The sequence below is a fragment of the Bubalus bubalis genome, chromosome 22 (assembly GCF_019923935.1).
Source record: "Bubalus bubalis isolate 160015118507 breed Murrah chromosome 22, NDDB_SH_1, whole genome shotgun sequence".
Classification (NCBI taxonomy): Eukaryota; Metazoa; Chordata; class Mammalia; order Artiodactyla; family Bovidae; genus Bubalus; species Bubalus bubalis.
In genome coordinates this window covers 15658429-15683020 of record NC_059178.1, presented here as the reverse complement: position 1 = coordinate 15683020, position 24592 = coordinate 15658429, and the positions used below count along the sequence as shown (strand labels likewise).

At 48.0% G+C, this 24592-nt stretch overlaps 1 protein-coding gene across 2 annotated transcripts in view; it reads right to left on the bottom strand.

The window, feature by feature from the left end:
- The window catches only part of ST8SIA5 (ST8 alpha-N-acetyl-neuraminide alpha-2,8-sialyltransferase 5), a 73187-nt gene that overhangs the window by 5751 nt on the left and 42844 nt on the right, over positions 1-24592 (bottom strand). For both annotated transcript variants that reach the window (XM_006075276.4, XM_025273121.3), the window contains 5 exons: positions 18838-18930; positions 8764-8850; positions 5253-5397; positions 1230-1342; positions 377-469 (listed from right to left, as the gene is read on the bottom strand). In XM_006075276.4, coding sequence (XP_006075338.4) covers positions 377-469; positions 1230-1342; positions 5253-5397; positions 8764-8850; positions 18838-18930 — 531 coding nt within the window. The remainder of the gene's footprint in view (positions 1-376; positions 470-1229; positions 1343-5252; positions 5398-8763; positions 8851-18837; positions 18931-24592) is intronic.

Here is a 24592-nt window from a genome sequence, read left to right as displayed (position 1 = left end):
GGAAAGCCCTCTGGTTCATCTCTAGGGGAAGATGGTCTAGATCAGCGCTGTCTGAGAGAAACATCAGGCAAGCCACAAATGTAATTTTAAATGTTCTAGGAAGCACATTTAAATAAGTAGAAAGGATTAGGTGAAATTAATTTTTACAATAGATTTTATTTAACCTGATACACCCCCATACTATCATTTTAATATGTAATCAATATAAAAGTGTAATGAGGTGTGATTCACCCTCTTTTTCATAGTAAATATTTTAGAGCGAGGGTGTGTTTTGCACTTAGAGATGGTACATCTCAATCTGGATGGTGCCGGGTGGCCATGCGTGATGAATAGCTACTGTATCGGACAGGACTGGTCTAGAAAGAGGGCTACTGACCTCTCTGTGATGATGCTGGGGTTCACGGTGACCACGTCTGTCTTCACCCCTACATCCATGGTGTACTTCTCTGAGATGGGGGGTAGGTTGCACCTGCAGAAGAGATAAAGTGGTCCGACTGCATGTAGTCAGTCATTCTAGAGGAAGCTGGGGAGCTGGGGCGTGGGGAAGAAAGGGATGGTGATCATTTGGGCAGAGGAACAGAGAGGAAACCAGCTGGGTGGACTCTTCGTAGCCTGGGCATAGAAGGGCAAGTTCAACCCCTTCCCTCACCAACCCTGAGTGAGGGCACAACCTTAATTGTTGTAGATCCCCAACCCATGAGATGATTGCAGCCTCAACCCAAGTTTGTTCGCTTTAATTCTTATTTTCAACCTATCTTCTTTACTTAAAGAGGTAAGCTAGAATCCCCAAATAGATAAGAGGGGGATTTACATGAGGAAGAAGAAATACATGGACAGGTGTCTAACTTAGGTAAGGCCACAGTGAAGCTCATACTGGTGTCAGCCACAAGGCCACCCTTCCAGAAGAGGGGAACCCAACCAGGGAGGTAGCTGCCCAGACGACCTCACTAACAGCTCTGCATGCCCCTGTGAGTCCTCAGTGTCTTCATATCTGGTATGTCATTTGCTCCCATTTTACATATGTGGAGACTGAGGACCTGACAGGTTCGACCCCTTGCACAGGACGGAACTGAAGGGGAAAGGGACAACCCAGAGCATGAGGATTTACAGGGGTGGGAAGTGGGGATTAAAAGGGCAGCATTACAGGGTGGGGCACCAGAAAGGGTGGGCATGGAGGAGGAGGGGTGTGGGGGTAGAAGAGGCAGGTGCAGACCCAAGGTGATTCCTACCGGAAGACAAAGTCGGCACTGTTGATCTCCCTCCCGCAGCGGCTGTTCTTTAGGATGCCCCCGTTGCCCACCACCGCACACTTCTTAAACTGGGACCGGTAGTAGGGCATGTCCTGGGGAGACAGGGGCAAAGCTGTCAGAGGCGGCGCCACCCCCGCCTTCACCTGGTGCCCTCCCCTCTGTACCCACATCCACCTCCACACCCATGGTCCCACGAGACAGCTTTGTAGGGAACATGGGAGAGAAGTGGCTGTTCCACTTTGCAGATGAAAAGAGATTAAAAGCTTCCTTCTCAGTTCCACACGCAATTACGAATGAGCTGGAACCGGAAGCTAGATCTCCACAACCTTTTTCAATAAGCCCTGGAAATCCCGTTTCGAATAAGAGCATTCAGTTGTGTCTACCCTGTTTGCCTTTGCTTTCCCCAGTATCTGGAAACTCAGCTTCCTTGACTTCTAGTCCATATATTTTATGCTTCCCTGGTGGCTCAGATCGTAAAGAATCTGCCTGCAGTGCAGAAGACCCAGGTTTGATCCCTGGATCGGGAAGATCCCCTGGAAAAGGGCATGGCAGCCCACTCCAGTATTCTTGCCAGTGGTTAACACAGACTCCTCCTCCATGCCCACCCTTTCTGGTGCCCCAGTGGTTAACCAGGGCCCTAAATCTGTCCCTGAAGTCTTTCAGCTCCATGGGGAGGGCAAAGAACTAGGACAAAGAGGTCTTATAGACCAGTACGGATGCCAGGACTTGGCAGCAACAGGGACAAGAGACTGGAGGTGAGCAAGCAAAGCCACTTCAGGGGAGCAGTGAGAGCCAGCGACCCTGGGATCTCTGCAGAGAAAGCGTGTTGAGCGCAGGGGAACCCAGGACCTACCCTGGTGATGATGCACCCGTGGGGGCACTGGGAAGGAGCATCCCACAGCACTCTGACCTGATCACACCTCAGCTGGCAGGGCTGCCTGTGTTTGGGCACTAGCTGCCCACAGAGGCTCCCTGGGCCTGCCTTTCAGGGGAAGGCAGGAAAAAGCAAATACTAGCCTGATTAAAAGACCTAGTTCTGCCATGTCCCCAGGCTAGGCCTCAAGGCAACCCGAGGCAGGTGGGACCAGGCAGGCTCAGGGAAGGAGTGTAGACCTGGAGTCAAGGGGTGACCAACCATCCCAGGTGGCCCAGGACTGGGGCACTTTGCTTGGGATGCAGGACTTAGACTCAGTCAAACTGGGAATGGCTGGGGCAAACTAGGATTGGGCACCGCAGTTAAGGGACCCAACTCAATCCTGGTTTTGCACCACAGTGAGTTGAGGGAACCATGGGCAAGTTTTTTTGAACTCTCAGTGACTTGGTTTTGTAATTTTCGTAAAATTTGTCATGAATTAAATTTTGTAATTAAAAAAATCCAGATAGTAATGTATATTTCCTGCGATTCAGTGAGATGACATAAAGCAGAATTGCTCAGCTCGGCAGTACTGATATTTTGAACCAGAGCGAGCGACTCTCACGTTCACTTTCATTCCTTGCTGTGGGGGCTGACTGCGCACCGCAGGAAGCCTAGCAGCATCTCTGGCCTCCTACACCCAGTCAGGATGACCAAATGAATCTGGCTGAACCCAGGTCTCCCCCATGGCAGGTGGATTCTTTACCAGCTGAGCAACCAGGGAAGCCCAAGAATACTGGAGTGGGTAGCCTATCCCTTCTCCAGCATATCTTCCCAACCCAGGAATCAAACCAGGATCTCTAGGGAAGCCAAAAGCATCTCCAGACATTGGCAAATGTCCCCACCTCCCTGCCCCACTGGTGTGGATGAAAAGCTTACCCAGTACCTAGCCCAAGGGTGAGGGCATCAGGTGCTTATTATGGGATGTCCCTGACACTGGAGACTGCTGGGTGGCTTTCCTCCTAGATCACCCCAGCTGGCCAGCCCCGCGTGAGAGCAGCCCCGGTCAGCACCTGGGGCTTCCACTGAGACCAGCTGCCAGACAGGCATCATGGAAGATCCCACGATTTTCAGTGGGATTGAAAATACAATAGGATCACCAAGAGTTAGGCTAACTCTAAAGGAGGCACTGTACCCGTCTGTGAGAGACTGTCCTTCTTGGCACATTTTCCCTGCAGGGACAGGCTCCCAGGACTAGGACAGAGGAAACAAGGACATCTCACGGCCAGTGCGGGAAACTGCAGTGTTTGACTTTTCCCAGAGAGAGAATAAAACAAAACCATCTTTGGAGAAATGACCAAAAGTGTTCTGTGTTTTATGTCAGTGTTTCCCACACTTCTGAAAATCAGAAACCACCTGCGTACTTTCTGGAAGTATACATCCTTGGCTCCATCCCAGAACCACGGAATCAGAATCTTCAGGGTCAGGGTAGGAGCCTGAGAAGCTGCATATTTTTTGAACTCAAAGAAATACTCACCTTAGAGGAAGTTCAGATAATACATCTACGTCACATGCTCGTCCAGGGGGTGGTAAATTACAGCCTGCAGGCCACACCTGACTCACCACCTGTGTCTGCACAGCCAGTGGGCTAGGAATGGATTTTATACTTTTTAAGGATGGGAAAAAAATCAAAGGAATATTTTGTGATGTCTAAAACGTATAAAATTCAAATTTCAGTGTCTGACAGGAATCAGATGTCATTGGGACCCAGCCACAGTCCTGTGCTTACTCCTGTCTGTGGCTGCTTCACGCTAGAATGATAAAGGTGAGTGGCTGTGACAGAGACCATATGGCCCGCACATTTGGCCACCGCTGCTCACCTTCCAGCCCTTCCCCATGGCCCTCTTGCATCCATATGTCGTAACCGAGCTGTGTGTCAGCCACTGGCATTACCTGCATGTTCACCTGCTGTCACCAGCCTCACGTTCCCGGCCTTGCAAGACCCACCTCGTAAAGACGGCTCGCGTCCCATCATCCTCCAGCACTGCAGTGGGAGGGGGTGTTTGACACCTCTCCAGCCCCAGCTCCTCCCCCAGCACTGCCCTATCCACCCCCAGGCCCAGTCATACCAGTGCACTCTGGTGTGCACAGCAAGAATGCAGGGAACCCCGGGCTTTCTTTCATTAGCTGTCCCAGCAGCAAGGCAGCCCAGTCCTTCACATTTCATCCAGCAAGACCTGAACATACCCCCTAACCCCCAGCCACGCCAGCAGGTCTACAAACTGGACCCACTACGCCCTGCCCTGGGCCAGAGTGCTCCAGGAAGTGCCTGCAAACATGCATGGAACCATCCCCTTCAGGAGGTAACCATCAAAAGAGCTGAACATACAGCACAGAGGACCTTCTCCAAGAGTCTGGTGCAACGATCAGGCCAGAAGTGAATGCCTGTGCCTGGGTTCTGTGGTCTGAGCCCTTGGCTCATATGGGTCCCTCATTCTGTGGTCCCCCTGGCCAGGGTGGGAGAAATGCACCAGGCCTGAATGAACAGTCTCCCTCCAGGCTTCTTGTGTGTAAAGGAAAAAATAATAATAAATGTCTCTCCTGTTTAAGTGTCTGATATTTTAGGTTTTCTGTTCCAAGAAGCCAAAACTATATCAAGTCCAAACTCCACTGTTACAGACAGGGAGAGTGAAGCCTGGCAAGACAAAAGGACTGCCCAAGGTCAGCCACTACGAGGTCAACCTTGCAGTGCCTTGCTTTGTATGGTTGTGATTTCTTGCGCACACAACCTTTGCATGTATGTTTTTGCTCTTGTGCCTCCCCCAGGTGGGGAGCAGATGCTTAATCTTCCACCCAGATAGCTTCAGGATGTTCTTTGCAAGCAAGGCAATAATCAACACTTTACAACCACTTTCTTGCCAAAAGTCATTCAAATAACAGCCAGTGTTATTTGGCATTCAGTGTACTCAGGACATCCAGGAACTCCAGAGGACAGTCTACTGAGCCTAAGAGAAAGGCCAGCCAAGCCCAGGACCACTGAGTACAGGGGAACAGCAGAGTGATTGCCATGCCACACGGGCACGGCCACAGAAGGCCCCACGGGGTCAGCTGCTCCATGCCCACCCAGACTACCCTGCCCGAAGCAGCACCTTGGGAAACATGCGGAAGATCTCCTGGTTGATGTGGTAGATGCCGCTAGTGTCCACCTCGTACTTGAGCTTCGTCCCCAGGGGCGTGTTCTTCTGGGTGGTGAAGAGGAAAGAGGGGGCATCGCAGCACCTGGACAGGGTGGACCTGCCGGGAGGAGACGGACAGGAAGAGAACAGTGACACGGGCCAGAGAGCAGAGGGGTCTCAGAACCGAGGCCCCTCAGGGAGGCCGGGGAGCACCATCCTTTCCTACCCACCCCTTCTCACCCATGCTCATGTGTCCCCTGTCTTCAGGACCCCTCCCAATGCCTGAGCCTTTCAGGGTCCAGCCAGGACTCCCTCCGTAAGCTCCCGGCTGCCCTGTCCCCATTGGCCACACTGCCCTCCAAAGTCCCAGAGCACAGACTGGGTACCACTTGCTTTATCCTCTGTCAACTCCCTCTTCACTTGAATGAAAGTCCCTGGGTGGCCAGGACCCTGCCTGTCAGGATTCTGCATAATGTCAGACACATGGGTATCAACAACCAGGTTCTGCCAACCCTGGGCGAAGCGTTCCCATGTCAGCTTTCACAAGAGCCACCAAGGCTTCTACTACTTCCCAGAAACACTTTGTTACCCAGCTCTAAGGGAAAACCCAGGGATGGGAGCTCTTCCTTGGTTCTTGGCCCCCATAACTAACTCTAGGCGAGGCTAACCCCGCCTGATGGTCAAAAAGCAACACACACGTGGTCAACAGAAATGAGCCATTTCAGTGACTTAGAAACTGTCTCAGGAATAGTGAGGGGTCAGAAATTGGATGGTGGGTTGATACTGGGTGACTTCTTGCAGAAAGTGGAACCTGGCTTTCAAAAGGTTTTGGGAGTTCATGATTTAAAAAAAAAAAAAAATCCCTCTGGTTTTCACTGACAAAGACACTCAAACATGAGCTACAGAAGGGGTTAAAGCTCAGACAACACAAGCAGGCTTAAAAAATAGCCTCCGAGGGAGTGTAGGGCTGATGAGGCAGGCTTGGGAGCCAGCCAGGCGGGAGAAGCCTGGTTTTCTCTTCTCTGCAGCTGGTGTTCCGCCTGGCACTGCATTCTCCCAAGTGTGCCTGCAAGGCTTGGTGATGGGGTCAGATCCTAGACACGGCCTGCTCCCCTATTCTGGGGACCCGAGTCCCACCCTGGCTACAGAGGGGCTGGATTTGACAAAGGATGCCAACTGTCCCTGTCTCACTTTGGGGGCTATGAGAGCACGCAGATCCACTTTCTCCAAGAACAGCAGCAGTGGGCCATGACACACTTCCTCCCCACAACACTGGCTCTGGGCACAGTTATACCCAGCCTCCTGGCGGCCCTGGGTGGAATGGAACACCGTCTCCATGGAGCCCGGATGTTGACTACTAACCAAAGGTGAGGACAAGCTTTCTGGAAAGTCCATGCTGAAGGTCTGGGATGGAAACCTGAGTGCCAACCTGGCATCGAGAGGCCTGGCTTCTAGTTTCTGCTCTGCCTTCACCAGCTGTGGGGCTCGGGGTAGGTCTGCTCCCCTCTCTGGGCCTCAGTTTCCTCATCTGTAGGATGCAGGGCTGGCTCTTCTGACCCTCTGTAATCCTATGACTCCAAGCTTCCAAAGCCCAAGAAGGGTATACACATTATTTTTTGTGACTCTCTCTCTTGCAGAGACTTCACAGGGGAGCTCAGTTGGCTGCTGGCCATCGGGAGTAATCTTTCCTGGGGAGGGTTGTGACTGAGGCTTTCCAGAAAGAAGGCCAGAGGCCTGGTGAGGCAGGAGCCAGCAGTCAGTATTTCAAAGCAGCATCTGGCTGGTCCATCTTGTCAGCCCACTGGTAAGAATCCCAATGAGGGAGACTGACTCATATTAACCAAGCTCACGAGTGACTGATATATAAACCAGGATGCAAGTGTGTCCATTTGCAAGCAGTAGGGGAGGGGAGGGCCTCTGTTACAGGATTCCTTTCCTAGAACTGGAATGCTCATACCTGTGTTCCAGCACATTGCCCCACCCCACCCCACTGCACCAGGTTCTTACACCTCAGTTTAGAATCTCACCATCAGTGAGGCTGTAATAAGAGCAAATGGGGAAGACCACCTGGCCTCGAAGCTTTTCCCATTTAGAGCATGGCAAGACCTGATGTCACTTCTCTCTCCCACACCTGGAATCACACCCCCCTGCCAGAAGGGGCTCAGCTCTCAGAGCCTCCCCCCAAACAGTGCTGGCTAGTCCCTGCCAAAGGCTCCCATGGTATCCCAGTTTTCCTCTTGCCACGTCATCTCCCGGTGGCTTCGTTATTTCCTTAGATGTGTGACTCCCACTAATGATGTTTCCGTGCTGCTCTCAGCCTGGACAACATCCTCTGGCATCTCAGGACTTCACTGACCCCGTCCAGTGCTCACCAGTGTGCCCTCGGTGTGCCTGGGCCTCCCCATCACACACCACCTGCAATAAGGCTTCATTCTAAAGGTGCAATTGGGGTTGCATTGGCATCACAGATCTTGGACCTTTTCCCTGCATTCTACATCTATCATTTGTGGGTCTCTGCAAACGACTGTTGAGCCTCAGCTGGGCTCCTGCAGTCTCAGGGAGGCCTCTGGTTAGGGGCTGCTGGTACCTGCAGCACATTTCTAAAACATGCCACTCAATGCTGCCTTTAGACTTGGCCCAGAGCTGCAACAAACCGAAAGAAATGACATACAGAAAATACAAAACACTCAGTGTTGTTTGCTTTTCACAGCTTCCCATGTAGGATTCCTTCATGCAGATGGCTCCTCAGCACATTCAAACTATGACCCGAGTTGCTGAAATCCAGTTTATACACACGTTCCCAGGATCCTATCAATTCCATTCAATAAAGTCTTCTTGCACTAAAAGCATACCAGAAACCCCCAGAATTTTAGAGTGGAGCAGACCCTACAGCTCACCACTAATCACAGAGACTGGACATCTATTAGCTTCTTAGCTCTCAAAGACAGGAGAACACTAAGATACAGCTCTTTTCTCCTGGGAGCTTACCATCTGTCAATTTCAGTTAGAGAGCAGCTCAAGAATAAGGTATAGCCGTGCTCCAATGGCTGGTCTAGGCTGTAGGAGCCCAAGTGCTCTGAGAGGGAGAGTGCTTCTGAGTTTGAGCAGCTGCCCCATGGGCAGGATGGGGAGTGGAATGAAGCCATGGAAGATGCGTAAGGAGTCTTAATGCACAGGCCAGCTGGAGACCTCGCGCATCTCACCTCGTGGTCAGGGTCTGTACTGGAGACGACAGCACCAACCACGTACCGGTGCTGCCAGGACTAAGGGCAGGAACACGGGGGACAGTGCCCTGCAAGATGCCAGCCTCAGCCTGTATTCTGAGTCAGAACCTCCCCACTCCCAGGTTCCAAAGCCCAATCAGGGCCAGTGCTGGGGAAAATGCCCCTGGGGGCTGGCCTAGCCGAACAAGGGAGATCTGAAGAGGTGGCCAGGAGAACCACACGCGCGGAAGGGCTGGGGAGGACAGACGAGTCATAGATACTTGAACTGGTTGGCTTCAGAGATGTTCATCGCCCATTTGCACATCTGGAGGCTCTTCCACCTGTCGAACAGCTCCGACTGCTTCACCCTTGGGAGTAGAGGACAGAGAGTGCATGAAAGGGCCAGGCTGGACACAGTGTCACCATCCCCGAACACGCTCCCTTCCTGCCCCCCCTTATGCCAAGTCCTGGGCTAGTCCTTCATATTCACTGTATTTTCTAATTTGCAAAACCCTGATTCTCTGGCATCTGGAGCCTGGTGAACTCCTGGAGATAGCAAACCACCCTCCAGCAAGCCTGCCTTCCATGCACACACCAACCAATCCAGAGTCCACACCCTCAACCACCTCCTTTATGAATGGAGCCGCTAGCCCCCTGCCCTCATCAGCCCAGAGCTAGGGATCAAACAACCAGGGGCAGTCCCTATGCACTGAGCTCACTGAAATCATGCAAACTAGCCAATCCTAAACCTTTTCATCCCACCTTGTCCATTCCTTCCCAAGAAAACCACAATAAAGGGTCTCACCCATGCTTTCCCCTTGCCCCTCCTGCTTCCTGACCAGTCTTCTGCTTCCCCATGCATCCCTGAGTGGCATGCCATGCCTCCTGTCTCTAGGGATCTGTGAGCACAAGAACATGCTCCTTTATGATAGTCTTGTGTGTCCATGTGTCTTACTACATGTGATCAAAATGAATCTGGGTACATTTCAAAACATCCTTCCTCAAATGCCTGCTACACAGGCCTGCACAATTCTGCAAGGAACATCTGTCTATAGAGGGTGTGAGACCACTTTCTTAAGGTCTGTAGATCACCCCACACTGCGCTCAGCACACAGTAGGGCTGATTGCAAGGGCACAGTGCCCCCCTCTTTTTCTTTTCCCAAGGGCAGATCACAATTTCCAGTGACAGAGAGGAAGAGAGGCGAAAACTTTTGTCTGGACAACCTTCTGTTAAACTGAGCTGTCGTGATGATGCTCAGTCACAGCCCCCTGCACTCCCCTTTGTGTAAAACCTATAACTTGTCATTACTTCTGCCTGACCATTCCCACTAAATAGTAAATACCAGGCCAAGGCAACAGGCCTGACTGAGTCTCCAGTGCTAAGGCTCATAGCAGATGAGCAGTGAATATTTGTTGAATACTTCAATAAATTAATGAATGAATCAATAAGTCTGAGTTCAAATAAAATCTATAAATGTTATTTAATTCCTCAATATGGCAGGATCTAGAGATACTGTGGTGAACAAAGCAACTCCCTGCCTGCATAGACCTTACACATGAGAAGCAGATATGTGGGATACTACACCAAAAGCACAAACAATAAAAGCAAAAATAGACAAGTGGGACTCCATCAAACTAGAAAGCTCTGCACAGCAAAGGAAATAATCAACAGAGTAAAAAGACAATCTACTGAACAGGAGAAAATATTTGCAAACCACATATCTGATAAGGGGTTAATATCCAAAATACATAGGAACTCCTACAAAGCAATAGCAAAAAACCAAAGACTGATTTTCAACTGGGCAAAGGACTTGAAAAGACATTTATACAAAGAAGACATACTGATGGTCAATACCAATAATCATCATGCAAATGCATAGCAAAACCACAGTTCAATATCACATCATACTTATTAGAATGGCTATTATTAAAAAAAAAAAAAGATGACAAGTATTGGCAAGAATATAGGGAAAAGGGAACCCTCCTATACTGTTGGAATGTAAAATGGTATGGCTATTAGGGGAAAGAGTATGGAGATTCCTCAAAAAATTAATAATAGAAATACAATATAGTCAGCAATCCCACTTCTGGGTATATATCCAAAAGAACTGAAATCAGAATTTTAAAGAAATGCTTACACCCCTATGTGCATCGCAGCATCATTCAGAATAAACAGGACATGGAAACAATCCAAATGCTCACTGATACATGAATGGATGAAGAAAAGGCATTCTATACATACAATGAAATATTATGAAGCCTTAAAAAAGAAGAAAATCCTGCCATATGTGACACCCTGGATGAATCTGGAGGACACTCTCCTCAGTGAAAAAGCTAGTCGCCGAAGGACAAATACTGCATGATTCTACCTGCATGAGACAACTAAAAGTCACTCTTACAGAAACAGAGCAGAATGATAGGTGCCAGGGGCTCCAGGAAGGAGTAATGAAGTTTTGTTATAAAGTTTCAGTTATGTAAGATAAATAAGTTCTAGAGATTTGCTGTAAAACTTAGTGCCTACAGTTGACAATGCTGGGCTGCACACTTAAATTTTGTTAAGAGGGTAGGTCTCGTGTTAAGTATTCTTATCACAACCAAAAAAACAAACAAACCCGGATATATAATGCCATGTTGGGGAGTGCTGAGTGCTACAAAGACAAATGAAGTAAGAGGCTACAAGGATAATATATTGTTCAACACAGGGAATAAAGACAATGCTGTATAATAACTAGAAATGGTGCATAATTTTTAAAATTTAAATACAATACACTATATTGTATACTTGTAACATATAACATTGTACACCAACCATACTTCAATCAAAAAAAGAAAAAAATTTTTCAAAAAGAAAAATGAAGCTGGGATAGAAAAGTGAGTGCTTCAGATGAGTTGATCCAGGAAGGCTTCCCTGAAGAGGAGAACCATGCACAAAGAACTGAAATTATGCAGGAGTGAGCCACACAAATATCTAGGAAAGGAGTATTCTAAATAGAGAAAAGTGAGTGCAAAGGCCCTGGGGCAGAACCTGCCCTGCAGCTTTAGCCAGAAGGATCTCTTCATCTCATCTGGACGTCTTCCTTCCAGCTTTCCCAAACCTCCCACAGCAGCTGTTGCCTCTTGAGCTTGTGTGACATCAAAGGAGAGGGACCATTACACAGTGGCACCCTCACTCACACTGCCACCCTCCCTTGCTCCCTGTTACCCACAGGTCCCCAGCATAGCATCCTGCTTGGCCAATGCCTCAACCACCTCCTGAAAAACACAACCCTGGCAACACTGCAGGCTGGGGTCCCACGTTCAACTCTTACCAGTGTCCAGACCCCATTCTCTGTACCACCAAAGGCCTTGTCACACACTAGACCAAGATCTGGGCCTGGACACATAGCCTGGAATCCTGGTTTCATTCCCAATTGTCAATATGACCTCAGACAAGTCAATTACTCTCTGAGACTCAGCTGCTTTATCTGTAATACAGATATAATAACCTCTGCCCTGCAGATCTCAAAGATCAAATGAGATCTTTGTCAGAAAGATCAAATGAGATAATATGTATAAAATATTTTATAAATTGCTTTACAAATGCAGAGATCACCTTTACCTTAAAGATGAAAGGTTAATCCCAGGCACTTAACCCCTTTCTCCCAAGACATGACTATTTTCCAGAAGAGGAATAAAAAAAGACTAGATTGTCCTGAGAACAATCTAAAAAACAGAGTTCTTGTGGGGGAAAAAAGGTCATTAGAAAAGTTGGAAGGTGAAGTCAAGGAATTTTCTCAGAACATAGAAGCAAAAGGCAAAGAGAGGAAAGATGAGATGAGAAGCTATTCAAGGAGCAATCCAGAGGTATACAACTCTTAGAGGTACCAGAAAGAAGACGGGAAGAAAACTGGAGGAGGAAATATAAAGAAACCCAAGAGAAAGTTCAAGAGTTTGGAGCGGGCTCTGGAGTAACAGGTCTCCGTGAGTGTGTATCCTGAGGCCCAGGTTCTGATATTCCAGAACCATCATGACCTGTAAAGACTCAGACAGAAGGAAACAGGTCACATCCAAAGGAAAAAAGAGTACCGTGTGCTCAACAGAGTAAAAAGACAACCTACTGAACAGGAGGAAATATTTGCAAACCACATATCTGATAAGGGGTTAATATCCAGAATACATAGGAACTCCTACAAAGCAATAACAAAAAACCAAAGACCCAATTTTCAATTGGGCAAAGGACTTGAAAAGACATTTCTACAAAGAAAGGGAATAAAGACAATCCTGTATAATAACTAGAAATGGTATATAATTTTTAAAATTTAAATACAATACACTATATTGTATACTTGTAACATATAATAAAGATGATGGAGAAGGTCTTCAGCATTCTGGGGGTGAATAATCTTCACCTAAAATGCCAACGCCACCAAATCAACAAATAAGTGAATTACATCATTTGTACACAGAAGGACTCAACCATTACCCACCACTTTGGGGGAATTAACCTGAACATGGGCAGCAGCAAATGAAGGTGTAAACCAAGAAAGAAGCAGCTATGGGTGAATCCAATCTATGGGGCAGAGAAGGGAAGTGACAACCGTGTGTGACATACCCAGAGAGCAGCCTGTCCAGGATGGATAAAGAGGATGAAGGGAAACCCTTGGGGGAATGCCTAGCTGATGAAGAGGCAGGGGAAAAAAAAATACGGCATGATAGAGACAAAGTGTTCAAAAGGAAAAAGATGACTAGAAGTTCCATAAAAAAGGGGGGGGAGGGGGTGGAAATGTACAAGAAAGGCAATAGGAATCACTGTTTTCTGATCTTCAAATTTTAGAGTCAGCCCATAGAGAAAACCCAAGAAAGGCTTGCTATAGTTACAAATAGAATGTAAATGTCATCAGCCTTGACATTCTCAAGGTAAACTCATGGATGACTAAAGCCAGATACCCTCCTCTTAACAAAGTACAGAACCAACAGATACTGCCAGTATTTGGTAGAACAAGAAATAGGTTATCTAGGCAACCTATAGATAGAAGAACTTAAAATAGCAGGACCCCTCAGCTGGGAAAAGTGGGGTGGAGGGAGTGTTTGGGCTGGGTCAGGGAGTGGAATCCTCACCCACCAGAGCAGGACGTCAGTGGACACTAAACGTGGCAACCGGGGCATGCACAGGACTGAGAGGTACGAGGTGACTCCCAGAAGAAACAGCCAAAAGTCATAAGGAGCAGGGCTGGGGGAGAGGGTATGGGCAGAAACCGTCACTTTTTATTACTATAAACTTTTGTGGCTACTTGATTTTTCCAGCCGTGTGCAGAAGATGATGATCATCCCCTCGTCCTCCTCCTTCTTTCTTCCCCTTTTCCTCCATGGCCTCGTCTGCTCCCACCTCGGTCTCATCCACCTACTCATTCATCTAACAGACACGTCCAGAGCCTGGGCAGGGTCAGGCAACAAGACTCAGAGAAGCATGGGCGCAAAGGAATGTCCCAGCCCAGAGAGCTGCTGGCCCTGCTCCCAGCCTCTCTCCTGGTCTCTGTCAGGCTCTGTCAGGGTTCCCCAGGCCAGAAAGATGGGGAAAGGGTGACAGGAGAGACCCAGGGTGAGGTCCCAGGCATGCATGGTGCTATCTGTGTGTGAGCGCAGGCAGCAATTGGTTTAAAACTAAAGAGGCCCCTAGAATGGCTAAAATAAAGCATAAATAATTTTTACAAGTATCAGGGACAATGTGATTTTGCAACAAATCATCATAGAGTCATTCCTCATTGTATCTGACATTGTCAGGGAATGAGGCCCTTACCATGTGGGAGTTTTTCAGTTGACTGATTTTTACCACTGATTGGAGCAATTTTGTATCAGAATCATTCCCAGATGAATCACACACTGCCCTGTCTCCTCAGATGGAATGCCAGCTGACATGCATGTACCGGAAGGGCCTCTAGGCACATCTGTCCAGCCCCTTCCATTCGCAGATGGAGATTTAACCTTTTCCTGATGACTCAGGGTCTCCACTGTGAGCACTGCTCTTGCCTCTGGGCTGGACAACAGTGAAGCCCACAGGTGCCCAGGTGGCATCAGAACCACTAAGATCAGAGGCCAGTCTCTGGCTTTTCTGATTTCAGCTCTGGGGGAGCTCACTGAGCTCAGCTTGAGGACTCCGAAAAGGAGTCACTGGGCTTGTTGCTCCCTGAAAAACAGCCTGTTTCCCCCACCACAAGGGCCCAGACTCCAGGGCCAGGGGACCACATGGAGGGCAACTGACATGAAAGAGACAGGAGGGACAAGGCCCAGAGGTCACAAGCTGGGACAGCCGCTCAGCTCAGGAGACCAGAGAGGGTACCCCAAAGGCAGAGACACACAGAGCCAGACACACAGAGGCTCCATGACCACTAACACGAGTTCCTGACAAGGGACAGAGGGTGGGCACAGATGGTGGGGGACAGGATGAGGTTCCATTACACCCCACAATGTTTGAGATTTAGGCTTGAAACAAAGAGCCCGGTGGTGATGGTGGTTTAGCCGCTAACTCATGGCCAACTCTCACGACCCCATGAGTCCTGCCAGGCTCCTCTGTCCATGGGATTCTCCAGGCGAGAATAGTGGACTGGGTTGCCATTTCCTTCTCCAGGGCATCTTCCTGACCCAGGGATCGAACCCGGGTCTCTTGCATTGCAGGTAGATTCTTTACAGACTAAGATGTGAGGGAATCCCCTTAAGGGCCCAGGGAACTTCTAACATGATCCCTCTGATAGGACTATTATGGACTGTGTTATAGCTTCTTTGAAATTCCTATGCTGAAGCCCCAAACCCCAAGATCTCAGAATGTGACTCCATTTGGAGATAAGGTCTTTAAAAAGGTGGTTAAGCTAAAATGACATCACCAGGGTGGGCCCTACACCATTACGAGTGATGTCCTTACAATAAGAGGAAATTAGGACATGGGTACAGAGGGAAGACCCTGCAAAAGAGAGAAGACGGCCACGTTTCAGCCAAGGAGAGAGGCTGCAGGAGAAGCTAACCTGCTGGTGCCTTGATCTCAGACCTGCAGCCTCCAGAGCCATGAGAAAGTTAAGTTCTGTGGTCTAAGCCCCCTGGTCGGGGGTACTGTGTGGTGGCAGCCTCAGCAAACCAATACAAGGACTCAGGCAAACACACAGGAAATATATGGGGTAGAGATGTGAGCTCTAACAGAAGGGTGGCCCATTTACAGGGCCTCTCAGGCTTCCTGTCTGGATCCTGAGGTAGCCATGAAGAAACTGTCTCCATCTTATAATTTTAAAAATTAATTATTCACCCTTTGTGAACTCTTGGTTATGCTCTCAGTGCCCAGGCTTTCCAGGGGGAGACATTTAAGGGCCTAAGATCTTGGAGTTCTGAAAAAGGATCAGGCTCTCTGCTTACACCTTTGGCTCCTGACAGGGGCCCGGGCAGCCATCTTTGTCACTGAGTCACAGCTCCTCGGCAGAGCGTATCCAACGCCAACCACATCCTACTCCTCCCACCTTCCCAAGGGCCCCATGGCCCTCAGACAGAGATAAAATCTAGATCCTGGCCTGCACTGCAGGACTCACAAGCTCCAGCCCTGCCTGCCCTCCAGCAACCTGGCTCCAGTGTCCCCTTGGGCCGGTCTCTGAGCCTGGGACACAGCGGGCCCTTCCTGGCCCAGGCCTCTGCATGCACCATCCTCATCATCTGGAATCCTCTTGGCCCAGTTAACTCCTTGCCCCCTCCACGGTGTGGTGGCAAGGCTGGGTGGGATGGACAGAGAGGGAGCACTTCCTCAGCTTCCTCTGGAAGCTTCAGACCCTTGGTCAGAACAGGGATCGTGAACAATGAAGCTGATCCCAGGTGGACACCTGGCCTTACCCCCAGACCCTCAGTCAGAACAGGGGCCGTGAACAACGTCATTGATCCCATCTGGATACCTGGCCTTAACCCCGACCCCTTGTCAGAACAGGGGCCGTGAACAATGAAGCTGATCCCAGGTGGACACCTGGCCTTACCCCCAGACCCTCAGTCAGAACAGGGACCATGAACAATACCGCTGATCCCAGCTGGACATCTGGCCTTAACACCAGACCCTCAGTCAGAACATGGACCATGAACAATACCGCTGATCCCAGCTGGACACCTGGCCTTATCCCCAGAACTTTCCTGTACGACTAAGCTGATGGAGTCTGTGAATGTCAGCAAAGCTGCTGCTGCTGCTGCTGCTGCTGATTCCAGAAAGGAAAGGGGTTGGGGTGGGGGGAACATCGACATTTATTGAGCACCTACTACGTGTGCTGCTGTGACATGCACTCCTGGGCTGTGTCTGTGACATCATATGGAAAACCCGGAATGAACTCTTTGGCCACCACAATATTTTCACATATGTTATTTCAGCTAGTCTTTACTGCAACCTAAAAGAAGGTTAATAGTGGCTCCATTTTTATAGGAAAGGAAAGACTCAGAGAGGTTGAGTGATTTGTATAAACATGCAGAGCTGCTAAGGCCCAAGTCGGCTTTAGACCCCATGTCTGCCTGACCCCAAGGCCCATGCTCTTTCAATGACCTGCATGATCACGTGATCATGTCAAATGGCTAAAGGAGCAGTGGCTCCTGCCTATGGGCCTGATGGTGGTGCCAGATCCTGTTAGGGTCCCTTGAGTCCACATTAGCGCCCAGCACTGCCCGGCTCCGATTTCTTCCACATCTGAGTGTACAGTTGCCCCTTGAACAGCACAGGGCTGTTGGGCAGCCCTCTAGGTCCACAGTTCCTCTGCATCCGCAGATTCAACCAACCTCAGACCGAGTAGCACTGCAGAGCTTACTCTTGCCAAACATCTGCATGTAAGTGGATCCATGCAGTTCAAACCCACGTTGTTCAAGGGTCAACAGTAATGGTTTTCAAGTCAACATGCATCCTGTCATGATTAACAGGGCACAGATTCCTCTCAATTCCTGGCAGTCCTGTGAGTGAGTGTCTAGTATGTAATGTGTCTTCCTTCGCACAGGTTGTGATGCACTGGGGTGGGGAGGGGCAGGCACGGTTCTTTTGCTATCTGGGTGCTGGTTTGTGCGGACTTTCTGGAAGGATGCATGAAGATACATGGGTGGCCTCTTAGGAGGAGACTGAGGGAGGGGAGGTCTGTGGGATGGGGGTTTCTCACTTTATACCCTTTTGTACCCTATGGTAGAAAGTGAAGAAGAACTAAAGAGCCTTTTGATGAAAGTGAAAGAAGAGAGTGAAAAAGTTGGCTTAAAACTCAACATTCTGAAAACGAAGATCATGGCATCCAGTCCCATCACTTCATGGCAGATAGATGGGGAAACAGTGGAAACAGTGGCTGACTTTATTTTTCTGGGCTCCAAAATCACTGCAGATGGTGACTGCAGCCATGAAATTCAAAGATGCTTACTCCTTGGAAGGAAAGTTATGACCAACCTAGACAGCATATTAAAAAGCAGAGACATCACTTTGTCAACAAAGGTCCGTCTAGTCAAAGCTATGGTTTTTCCTGTGGTCATGTATGGATGTGAGAGTTGGACTCTAAAGAAAGCTGAGTGCCGAAGAATTGATGCTTTTGAACTGTGGTGTTGGAGAAGACTCTTGAGAGTCCCTTGGACTGCAAGGAGACCCAACCAGTCCATCCTAAAGGAGATCAGTTCTGGATGCTCATTGGAAGGACTGATGTTGAAGCTGAAACTCCAATACTTTGGCCACCTCATGCAAAGAGGTGACTCGTTGGAAAAGACCCTAATGTTGGGAAAGATTGAGGGCAGGAGGAGAAGGGGATAACAGAGGATGAGATGGTTGGATGGCATCATCGGCTCGATGGACATGGGTTTGGGTGGACTCCAGGAGTTGGTGATGGACAGGGAGGCCTGGCGTGCTGTGGTTCATGGGGTTGCAGAGTCAGACACAACTGAGCAACTGAACTGAACTGAACTGTAGCACTTGAAATCTGTATGCTTTAAATAATAATTTAAAAAATGAATGAATATAAAATTTTTAAAAGACAATAGCAAGAGGGCAATGCTTAAGCCACAAAGTACTGAATTTCAGGACAGACACTCCTGTGCCCTCTTCAATTTCTATACAAGAAAGCTCCGTGATGGTAATTGTGCAGGCTGGTAATTGAGCCGGGGACTGGAACACAGTCACCAGAGGTGACCTTGCAAACTTGACATTTTTCATAAAACACAAACAGTTGTCCCTACATCCAGCCCTCCAGGGCTCTCCAAATGCCAGAGGCCCCAGGGAAGCAGACCTAATTCTTGCTCTGTCATGAGCCACCAAGTGTCCTATTTCCTTGGGTCGTGCCCCCACCCAAGCCCCTGCCCTGCCCGCCCCCCATGCACTGCCCAGCACCCACCACCCACCCAGCCACACTCACATGGAGAGCACCTTCACTTCCAAGATCTCGTGCCTCAGCTCCAGGCATCTTGTGGAGTTATACTCAAAAGGGCCCTCATAAAATTCAAAGTACCTGGGAACCAACAGGGACAGAGGTTACTATACAGAGAAGCAGGCAAACTCCTGAAAACCTGTTGGGGTTCTCAATGGCAGGAATGGGGGGCAGAGGGGTGGTGTCCCGTCAAAGTAATAGTGTAGAGCAAACCAGCCCTCCCCAGCAGATGACCTGATGGGGGTCTGCCTCCAGGCCCGCTGGTTTAATCACTGGTTGGCTGATTACTGTTGGCACCCCTACTACCCCGGGAGTATAAGCATTTAGGCCATGAACCCGTTTCAGTACATCATGACATTTTTGAAGTGGGCTTGGTTCCACATGGCGACTTTGAAGGAGAAAGAGGATGCTCTGGATACATCCTCATTCGCACTCCTCCTGGGACCAGTCGTTGACGGAGGCGGCCCTGGAGTCGGTCAGCGAGGCTACAGGCCTTCAGCTCAGCCTGCCCTCTCCTGCCCCCTTCTCCTCCTCCTGGGGAAGTGTCCAGCAATGACAGCCACAGCACAGCCAAGAAAGCACAAGCTGCTTTCCCACTGTGAAAAGAATTTCCGCTTCCATTAGCTCATTGACATTCATGCGCACGTTGTGACTAGGTGAGATCCTTTCTCCCCATTTGCCAGCTGAGAAAACTGAGGCTGAACAGATGGTGCTCCAGGCCACGCTGTCAGTGTCGAGGAGCCTGGGCCAACACAGTCCCTTCTGCAGCTTCAAGCAGAATAACAACACCAACTTCAACCAACACCATTGAGCCCTTGTCACAGGCCAAGTTCAGGGCCCAGTACTCTACATGGAGGTATTCACTTTTTTCCTTTTTAATTGAAGTAGAGTTAACTTGCAGTATTGTGTTAGTTTCAAGTATACAGCATGGCAACTACAAGATAATGGGTACAATTCCCTGTGTTATACAGTATCTCCTTATTTCTTATCCATTTTGTATACAGTAATTTCTATCTGCTAATTCCATATTCCTAATTTATCTCTGCCCCCTCCCCTCTCCCCTTTGATAAACAGAGGTTTGTTTTGCATGTCTGTGATTCTATTTCTATTTTGAATGCATAATCACTTGTATTACTTTTGTCATTGTTTAGTCACTAAGTCATGTCCAGTTCTTGGTGACCCCATGAACTGTAGCCTGCCAGGCTCCTCTGTCCATGGGATTTTCCAGGCAAAAATACTGGAGTGGGTTGCCATCTCCTCTTCCAGGGGATCTTCCCGATCCTGGGATCCAACCCATGTCTCTTCTGTCTCCTGCATTGGTGGGCAGATTCTTTACCACTGAGCCACCTAGGAAGCCCTGTATTACTTTTTAGATTCCACATATAAGTGACACCAAATAGGATTAGTCTTTATCTGACTTATTTCATTAAACATAATATCCTCTTCTAATCTGTATCACTAGCCCACCAGATAAGTAGTCATCAAGCATCCAGAGCAGACTCTGGGGGTCAACGCACTTGCCCAGAGCCAAGTAGGTGGCAGGTGGCAAAGCTGGGTCATGAAGCAGTGCATTCAGTCACGATGCTCTTGTCTGCCCACTTACAAGGACAGTTGGTGACCCCTGGAAAGGGCCCTCTCACCTCCTACAGCCACACCTGCCAGTTCACACCAGTGCAGGGAACATCCACTGACAGGGGTGGGGTGGGGAGGGGCAGGGGAGGGTGACCACCAAGATAAAACACAGTAGTTCCCTGTCAGACTCGGCCACGAAGGCAGAGGGGCCTCCAGGGCAGAGGCCAGATGTACCCTCTCCTCACGGCCTCTCTTTCTGGAGGTTGTCGGAAGACACCGGGGCTGATGAAGCTGGGAGGGTGGGATCCCAGGAGGGCCCACAGTCAAGAAATCTGCAGGCTCAGCCTCTAAACTTGGGGCAGAGGCCTCTCTACAGCTAGCCCTGGAGAGCCAGAGGTTGGGGTGGAGCCCCAGGACTGCAGCTGGGCCCTGCAGGCCACAACCAAGGATTTAAAATAAAGTCAGTCCTTGAGCATTTCCCACAAACGTTCCCAAAACATGAGCAGCTATTTCACATATATTCTCACTAACTTATATAGACAAACTTATGTCTGTGCTGCTTTAGAAACACTGAGACATTTATCCAATTAATTGGCTTCTTTTTAAACAACTTGCATTTTAAATAATTTAAAATATAACTTCATATGTCATACTTTAAAACTATTATATTTGTAAATATTTTTTATTATTTTACTATAATTTAATTTAAAATATTATAATCATACATTTAAGACATTTTAAATATATTTTAGAATATTTAAAAATATTTTACACAACAAATTGACTCCTATCTATACAAAATAAATCATCTCCTACTTTTCATGTTATAAAAGAATTTAAGCAGATTTCATAAAGTAATGCTCAAAATTCTCCAAGCCAGGCTTCAACAGTACGTGAACCGCGAACTTCCAAATGTTCAAGCTGGTTTTAGAAAAGGCAGAGGAACCAGAGATCAAATTGCCAACATCTGTTGGATCATCAAAAAAGCAAGAGAGTTCCAGAAAAACATTTACTTCTGCTTTATTGACTATGCCAAAGCCTTTGACTGTGTGGATCACAATAAACTGTGGAAAATTCCGGAAGAGATGGGAACACCAGGCCACCTGACCTGCCTCTTAAGAAATTTGTGTGCAGGTCAGGAAGCAACCATTAGAACTGGACATGGAACAACAGACTGGTTCCAAATTGGGAAAGGAGTATATCAAGGCTGTGTATTGTCACACTGCTATTTAATTTATATGCAAAGTAATGAGAAACACTGGACTGGAAGCAGCACAAGCTGGAATCAAGATTGCTGGGATAAGTATCAATAACCTCAGATATGCAGATGATACCACCCTTATGGCAGAAAGCAAAGAAGAACTAAAGAGCCTCCCGATGAAAGTGAAAGAGGAGAGTGTGAAAAAGTTGGCTTAAAACTCAACATTCTGAAAACAAAGATCACTGCATCTGGTCCCATCACTTCATGGTAAATAGATAGGGAAACAGTGGAAATAGTGACAGACTTTATTTTTAGGGGCTCCAAAATCACTGCAGATGGTGACTGCAGCCATGAAATTAAAAGACGCTTGCTCCTTGGAAGGAAAGTTATGACCAACCTAGATGCCATATTAAAAACCAGAGACATTACTTTGTCAACAAAGGTCTGTCTAGTCAAGGCTATGGTTTTTCCAGTGGTCATGTATGGATGTGAGAGTTGGACTCTAAAGAAAGCTGAGCGCTGAAGAATTGATGCTTTTTAACTGTGGTGTTGGAGAAGACTCTTGAGAGTCCCTTGAACTGCAAGGAGACCCAAGAAGTCCATCCTAAAAGAAATCAGTCCTGAATATTCATTGGAAGGACTGATGCTGAAGTTGAAACTCCAATACTCTGGCCACCTGATGGAAAGAACTGACTCATTTGAAAAGACCCTGATTCTTGGAAAGGTTGAAGGCAGGAGGAGAAGGGGATGATAGAGGATGAGATGGTTGGATGGCATCACCGACTCAATGGACATGAGTTTGAGTAAAGTCTGGGAGTTGCTGATGGACAGGGAGGCCTGGTGTTCTGCAGTCCATGGGGTTGCAAAGAGTCAAACACAATTGAGCGACTAAACTGAACTGAGGCACTGAAGATCCTAAAATATCACTCTCCTTTTTCTGTTTCCTTTATGTGTTACAACTCTTTTCATTGTCTTTCTCACTTGGCAAACTCATATTGATCCTTCAGTACCTACCTCAAATGCCCCCACTTCTGGGAAGACTTTTCTAATGCTCACTCTCAGGTTATTCTATACATTTTCTCTTAATTAGAACAGATACCATTGTATTATAATTGTCTGTTTATATATCTATTTCCCTTTCCAAATGAGGAGTATCTGAAACATGTGGAATCTGTCTTTGTTATCTCTGCACATTTGCACTAGAGAGACAACAAAGCTAAAAACTACATTTCCCAGAATCCTTTGTAGCTAGGGTCCTCCATGCAATTTAGGTTCAACTAGTCAATATGCCATCAAATTTGGAAAACTCAGCAGTGGCCACAGGACTGGAAAAGGTCAGTTTTCATTCCGATCCCAAAGAAAAGCAATGCCAAAGAATGCTCAAACTACCGCACAATTGCACTCATCTCACATGCTAGCAAAGTAATGCTCAAAATTCTCCAAGCCAGGCTTCAGCAATATGTGAACCGTGAACTTCCAGATGTTCAAGCTGGTTTTAGAAAAGGCAGAGGAACCAGAGATCAAATTGCCAACATCCGCTGGACCATTGAAAAGACAAGAGAGTTCCAGAAAAGCATCTATTTCTGCTTTATTGACTATGCCAAAGCCTTTGACTGTGTGGATCACAATAAACTGTGGAACATTCTTCAAGAGATGGGAATACCAGACCACCTGATCTGCCTCTTGAGAAATTTGTATGCAGGTCAGGAAGCAACAGTTAGAACTGGACATGGAACAACAGACTGGTTCCAAATAGGAAAAGGAGTACGTCAAGGCTGTATATTGTCACCCTGCTTGTTTAACTTCTATGCAGTGTACATCATGAGAAACGCTGGACTGGAAGAAACACAAGCTGGAATCAAGATTGCCGGGAGAAATATTAATCACCTCAGATATGCAGATGACACCACCCTTATGGCAGAAAGTGAAGAGGAACTAAAAAGCCTCTTGATGAAAGTGAAAGAAGAGAGTGAAAAGTTGGCTTAAAGCTCAACATTCAGAAAGCGAAGATCATGGCATCTGGTCCCATCACTTCATGGGAAATAGATGGGGAAACAGTGGAAACAATGTCAGACTTTATTTTTCTGGGCTCCAAAATCACTGCAGATGGTGATTGCAGCCATGAAATTAAAAGATGCTTACTCCTTGGAAGGAAAGTTATGACCAACCTAGATAGCATATTGAAAAGCAGAGACATTACTTTGCCAACAAAGGTCCGTCTAGTCAAGGCTATGGTTTTTCCAGTGGTCATGTATGGATGTGAGAGTTGGACTGTGAAGAAGGCTGAGCGCTGAAGAATTGATGCTTTTGAACTGTGGTGTTGGAGAAGACTCTTGAGAGTCCTTGGACTGCAAGGAGATCCAACCAGTCCATTCTGAAGGAGATCAGCCCTGGGATTTCTTTGGAAGGAATGATGCTAAAGCTGAAACTCCAGTACTTTGGCCACCTCATGTGAAGAGTTGACTCATTGGAAAAGACTCTGATGCTGGGAGGGATTGGGGGCAAGAGGAGAAGGGAACGACAGAGGATGAGATGGCTGGATGGCATCACTGACTCGATGGACGTGAGTCTGGGTGAACTCCGGGAGTTGGTGATGGACAAGAAGGCCTGGCGTGCTGCGGTTCATGGGGTCGCAAAGAGACGGACACAACTGAGCGACTGAACTGAACTGAACTGAACTGAGTCAGTAGCTTCCCTGGAGGCTCAGAAGGTACAGAATCAGCCTGCAAAGCAGGAGACCCAGGTTCAGTCCCTGGGTCAGGAAGATCCCCTGGAGAAGGGAATGGCAACTCATTCCAGTATTCTTGCCTATGAAAATTCTTCCCATGGACATAGGAGCCTAGAGGTCTACAGTCCATGTGGTTGCAAAGAGTCAGACACAACTGAGCAACTAACACTTTCAAAATCAGTACCATGAGACTGATTCAGAGCCATGTTCTAGAAGAATGTCAAGGCTAAAGGCATTGTTTC